At 38.9% G+C, this 6,000-nt stretch overlaps 1 protein-coding gene across 2 annotated transcripts in view; it reads right to left on the minus strand.

The window, feature by feature from the left end:
• Positions 1–1,874, minus strand: part of LOC146454311 (phosphofurin acidic cluster sorting protein 2-like) — a 30,196-nt gene extending 28,322 nt beyond the window's left edge. For both annotated transcript variants that reach the window (XM_085095602.1, XM_085095601.1), the window contains exon 1: positions 1,730–1,874. In XM_085095602.1, coding sequence (XP_084951728.1) covers positions 1,730–1,851 — 122 coding nt within the window. In that variant the 5' untranslated portion in view covers positions 1,852–1,874. The remainder of the gene's footprint in view (positions 1–1,729) is intronic.
• Positions 1,875–6,000: the final 4,126 nt, after the last annotated feature.

Here is a 6,000-nt window from a genome sequence, read left to right on the forward strand (position 1 = left end):
GGAACATCTGCTTGCTATGTACAAATACATCAATGACATTTTTCAATTATATGAACAATAACAACACTATTTTTAGACACAGGAAAATGAAAGAAAAGTAATTTTGAGATGGAAATTTTAAAGCTTTGGAGATGAAACTTCAAAAATGCCTTTTAAAAAACCCACAAATGCCCATTCTTAGCCCTGTACACAAGATATGCCAAAGATAATTTGATCACAGATAATTTCTAAAGACTATTAATATTAAATTTTCACATAAATGAAAAACCCAGTTCTTTTCACTCCACAAAAACAAATACCCCCCCTCCACATATTTAATTACAAAAAAAAATATTAAATAAAACTTTTTTTTCTTAAGCTCAACCAGATGTTTAATATAGGAAAATCATTATAAACTACTGGATGTACATAAGTGGGGGCAGTAATTTGCATGTAACATGCAGATCTTCCAGATTTAACTTTATGATTTCACTATCTCCAGATCAGTACATCCCACTTCTTGAGCAAATACTATACGGCCTTTGAAACATTTTATTTTTTGTGGGAAAACCTGAACGTTTTTTCGTGTAGGCACATTTAATTTAGATATATTATAATTTATAACAACAAAATGAATAATTCCTAATCTGACTGGCTTCTTTTTGTCACTGATAATAATAAATTGGAAAATTTGAATAAACAATTTCACACTTTGGAACCCGTTTTCTCCAAACTACACTTGAACAATCATGTCAAAGAAGAAAACTTAGGGTTGAAAATCAACGTGCTGTTTAAAAATGATAATCATAGATCACTAAAGCTGATCTTGGCAGTTTCCAAGTGTGCCATATCTGTGTCCTTTTTCATGAGGCAGTGAATTGATATGAATCAAAAATTTACATTTTTACACTTGAGGCAAGAACTATATTTGGCACACTTTTGAACCACAACATAACAAAAAATATAGCTTATCCTTGTTTGTGTATGCGCAGACACAGAGCAAAGCCAAAAAATTTATCTGATCTGGACCAAAGACGACAAATCACTGCTTAATCGCTTAAATATTCGTTTGGATATTACTTTTGTTCTCGGAAGCATGCACCACGAAAATCAAATTTCGCTTGGACTGAGGGATCACAGACAAACATTAAACAAAAATTGTCCAACTATGATTTCGATTTCAAAACCAAAGAAAAATCATAAAGCCTTGGGTAAATAAATTTACCTATCAAAGGATTAAAATTAAGATGCACAATGTGTCAAGGGCGCATTTTTGCTACCAAAATTGTCACTTCCGTTGCTATCGATCTAATTTAACCACTCAAATATTCTAGACGCTAAAAAACCCAAAGTAACAAACACCGGCGAAACAAACTTGCAACGCGTAGGAATTGTAAAGGCTCACTGAAAAACACGTGTTCATAGAAGAGGTCCACGCAACACTGACACGATGTTTTAATATCGCACAAATAAACTAAAATTGAAAGCTCGAGGTATAGATTTCTTTATTTGACGTTCCCGACGACAGAACGGGGACAGCACCTCGCTTTTAATTTATTTCGAGCTTTCAGATAATCTAAAAATAAGAAGAGTGCATAGTATTTTGAATAAGAAGCAGTATAACAGTGTTAAGGTACTACAACCAGAACTTCAAGGAACCTCTATCAAAGTAGCTACCCTTCTAAGAATGTACAAGTGTTCTCTCACGCACCAATACAAGCCAACATGAACGCGTTTAACATGAACTTACCGTGGAACACAGTTCGGCGATGTTCTCTCCACTTCCCAAGTGGCAAATAATTTCATTGGGAAAGGCCGTTGGGGTGTAGAAGCAGCCGAAACATCTCGACGAATTCCCCCTGAGTCCGCCATGTTGAGTTGATCTCATATTGTTTTGGTGAAGTACGCTTGCGCATTGGCTGTTAACTTCCGGTAAATTTAACAACTGCCAATCATTGGACCAATCATCGATGAACGAGGACAAAACCCAGTGAGTCACTAAATCGGATTTGCTATATCTCCTCGCGGCGCAGTTCTCGTAAAAAGTTAAATCAATTAAGTGAAATAAAGGCATTTAACGCGTTTAATAGATAATAACTTTCCCGTGCTAATTTTCGATTGGGAAAGATCCACTTCTCAGTTTTCGCACGAGCATTCCTCCGCAACTTATGCTCGCTTACTGATTTTAAAGAATTTAAAATCGTTTACGGAATGCAATCTTCACGGATTGCTACCACATTTTTCCTTTGTTTACTCTCAGAAATAATATTTCCATGATATTTCCGGGTCGATTTAATATTAAGGTACTTCCGACTGTTGGGGCTGCATCACACTTTCTTTTGGCTTTTGTCACGCAATCTCACTTCATTCTCACAAGGGAAGGAGAAGTACTTAGTCCGTGACAACCTCAATATTCCTGCATCGGGAAAACAATACTCAGGAATATCAACGTAAGTAAACTGATATATGCACTTGGATCACCCGGATTAGTCGTAGACATTCTTCCCTCGGGGGGAGGGGGCTCCCAAGTAACGTTTTGAGGGGGAGAAGACAGGATGAATTTTTGGAGGTCCAAAAATCGTAATTTTGGCCAGTTGAGGGCGCTAAAGAGTATACCCAGCATTACCTGCACGAGCACGACCTGAACCTGTGTTTACATTTATTTCTTCTGTATTCCAGTGTGGTATAAAAATAAAATTTGTTGTTGTTGTTGTCGAGTCCAAAGGGACGTTACTGCGGAGAGCTAGATTTGGTAGTTTCTATTTTATTTATTTATTTTTTTTTCGGGGGAGGTGGGGGTGTTAAAATTAGGTTTACTGTTACAAGCACAACGTTATGTCGGAGGCTGAAGAGGGATAATGAAATAAGAATAACAGACATCTTTACAGAGGAATAATGAAATAATGATTTTTAGGTTATAACGGAATAACGAATTCCTTCTTGGAAGGATAATCACTAATAGGAAGATTTCTTGGAATAATGTCAGATTTTGTATTTAATTAAGGGGTTGACTTGAGTAGACTGGTATTTTTCGTTTGCGATTGTTTTACTGCCCAGGCACTCTCCTCTAAAGAGGCTCTCTTTTCGGCTGACAAGGGAAAAATCAACGCGCGGAGCTGGGGAGAGAGTATCCTCCCCCGCAGACGTCCTTAGGGGTTCGTTGGAGAGGAAAGATTGCCTGACGATCCAAAAGAGCGCCTCGAGGAAGGCTAGGGAGAGAGAAAAGCGAGTGCGCGGCTGACGCCTTTTCATGCAGTTCCCAGGGCATTCGCGATATGAATATCTTCTGTTTTGTAAGGTTGATAACCTGTAGCACTCCACATCTGAGTGCTGAGCGACGCACTGTTGCACCGCGGCAAAAGTGTCTGGTATAGCTTTTGACAACTTTTCAACAGCTTTCTGATACTTTTCGTTTCAAGTGTCCATTTAATTTAGGCTTTGATTATTTTGAGTCAACTTGAACAATTTCCGGAGGTTTTGGAGAAATCGGGAAATCCAAGATGGCGGCTGTGAAATGATCAATGACGTTGCTCCACGTCATACTTAGCGATGTCCTGGTCCTATTTGACGGACGCCAGCATAGCCGAAGGAAACAGTTTCGCACGTTCTATTTACCATCTAGGTATTTAATATAATGCTAGGGGTATCGAATGGTCTCATTCAATTTTAAAGCGCTCGCAAAATTTGGCCTCTGCTCGAATTGCTCGCAAAAATTAAACGGGTGCTCGCTTGCTCGTGCTCGCAAAATTTTTGCAACTGTTCGCATGCTTGCATTCTCGTCAACATGTGCTCGATTGCTCGAAATTTCGTTAATCCTCCTTTGTAGTTATTTTTTATACGTATATAAACGATAAATCAGTTATGTATGGTTAAAACGAAAAGGTTGAAACATCCTTACCTCTGGCTTCAGTTAGTTTCTTCTACTAAGTTCAGTCTGTAACTATTGTTCCGTTTTGGAGGTGTCAGCCAGATTATTAGCTATTACTTGGCGTAAAACAACGTATCCTATTTTAAATAAAAGAGAGATTCCGGCTAGCGGAAAATTTACGAAGTACTCGAGGTGTTCGCTGCTCGCCATCTGTATTTTTCTAAAGACGCTCGTCATATCTGTATTTTCTAAAGTGCTCACTGCTCGCAAGAAAAATTTGTCCACTGCTCGTGCTCTCAAAAATAAACACACTGCCCGCATGCTCGCAAATGCTCGCAAAGACCATTCGATACCCCTAATGCTCTCAGTGAAGTTACGAAAATGTCAGGCCATTAAAATATTGACCAAACCCAACGTCTGGGATATTTTGCTACTAGATTTCAGCAAACACAATTATTTTAATTTCCATCTGAATCGTATTACGGTAAATGGAAACCCTTACTTGATAGGAAAGTTTTCACTAGCAGTGTTTTATTTAGTTAGCCCTGATCCACTGAATAACCATTGCCTAAGGAAATATCTCTACATTGCTGCGTGTTTCAGTTCGGTATCGATTAGCATAATCTAAAATGCTGAGATTTTTTCCACTAACGAAACAAAAAAGGTGAAAAGGAGGCATCATAGGACGCAGAACCGTGACAGCTCAGAAACACCTTAATCATTAATTAAAAGCTACATTTAAAAAGCAGATATGCACCTTAATTTTTCTCGTTTTAGGTTAATTACTCGTCATTTAAAGTGAAAAGTGTTACTTCTTGACTTGTTCTTTCAGTGCTTTATAAGCTAGCTTAACTAAAAAAACTGGTGCAATTTTTGCCAGTTTTTTTAGCGGCGCGAATGGCAATATTATTGGCAAGAGTGAAACACATATTAGAAACAAGTGAGGATCCTTTCTTGGTAGAAACTGAGCTTTGGTCCCAAAAGCGCACGCAAGGTGTTAAAAATGTTGTAAAATATAATTCCGAAATGGATAGAATAAATGAAAGAGTGCGAACAACTTAGTTCGTGACTTCTGATTATTTGAAAGTAAGCGAGCTGGGTAGCTCAGTTGGTAATTTAAAACAAGTTATCAGTGTGAAATAGTTATGAGTCAAGCCGCCGTTACACGTACGTTGAAAATTTTAGCTGAAACTTGTGTGCAATGGCGCTGCGAAACGAGTTTCAGCAGGCGTTGCACCGTGTAACATGGTCGGTTTCGTGAAACGTTTTCGAACTTCCGTTGGGAGACAAGTTTCACGAAAAGTAGAACCGCTTCCTACTTCTGCAACGGCTCGCAACGGTCGCAGTGGTGAAAAAACAAGACTTTCACCGTGTAACACCACTTCGTGAAACTTGTTTAGCAGCGCCGTTGCATACAAGTCTCAGCTAAGAGTTTCAACGTGTAACGGCGGCTTCAGTGGTGATTTGACGTACAAATCTATATGCACGTGTGTACTCAGTTGCACTTCCAGTGCAAGCATTCACGTTTCTGAACAATTGCAAGTTAAGGTTATGGTTTCGTGTGCCACCTTTTATCTCTTCCTGCAACCAATTGTGCTTTTGGTAAGTCTGAGGTGGGTTTAATTTATTTAATGTAGTTTGAAGGATTCGCGCTCTTTTTGGACTATTCCGGAATAGGAATACTCGGAATGGACGGTATTTGTGTTCTTTTGGGAGCTATTCCGTTTTCGGGATGAACGGAATATCATTCTGGTCATTCTGCTCTCGAGAGCAGAATGAACAGAATGGAAGGAATACGATAGACAGAATACGCGTCTTTTGGGTAATTTTTGGCGGGACTACTCGAGCGCGCAGACATAGTAGTTCTCAGGTCACCTCCGCCATGTGTATTCCGTTTTCAGAATTTTAGGAGCGTTCTTTTCGAAATTGAAATTCTATGTGTTCTGTTATTCCTAAACCAGAATAAGAATAGCTAGAATAGCCCCAAAAGAATGCAACCTCAGTGTCGCTGGCGATGAAAAGCAGCAACGTTGAAAAAATTCCTGAGTCAGACATTCCATGCTCCATCATCAGCTTGCAAGTTGAATTATGGAAGATTCCTCTGAAATTCTGCCTTTGCGCCAGGTGTGAAAATGCTTTCTTTAAAGCAGCCA

The sequence above is a fragment of the Pavona decussata genome, unplaced genomic scaffold, assembly GCF_977016875.1.
Source record: "Pavona decussata unplaced genomic scaffold, jaPavDecu1.1 SCAFFOLD_303, whole genome shotgun sequence".
In the NCBI taxonomy this organism is placed as follows: Eukaryota; Metazoa; Cnidaria; class Anthozoa; order Scleractinia; family Agariciidae; genus Pavona; species Pavona decussata.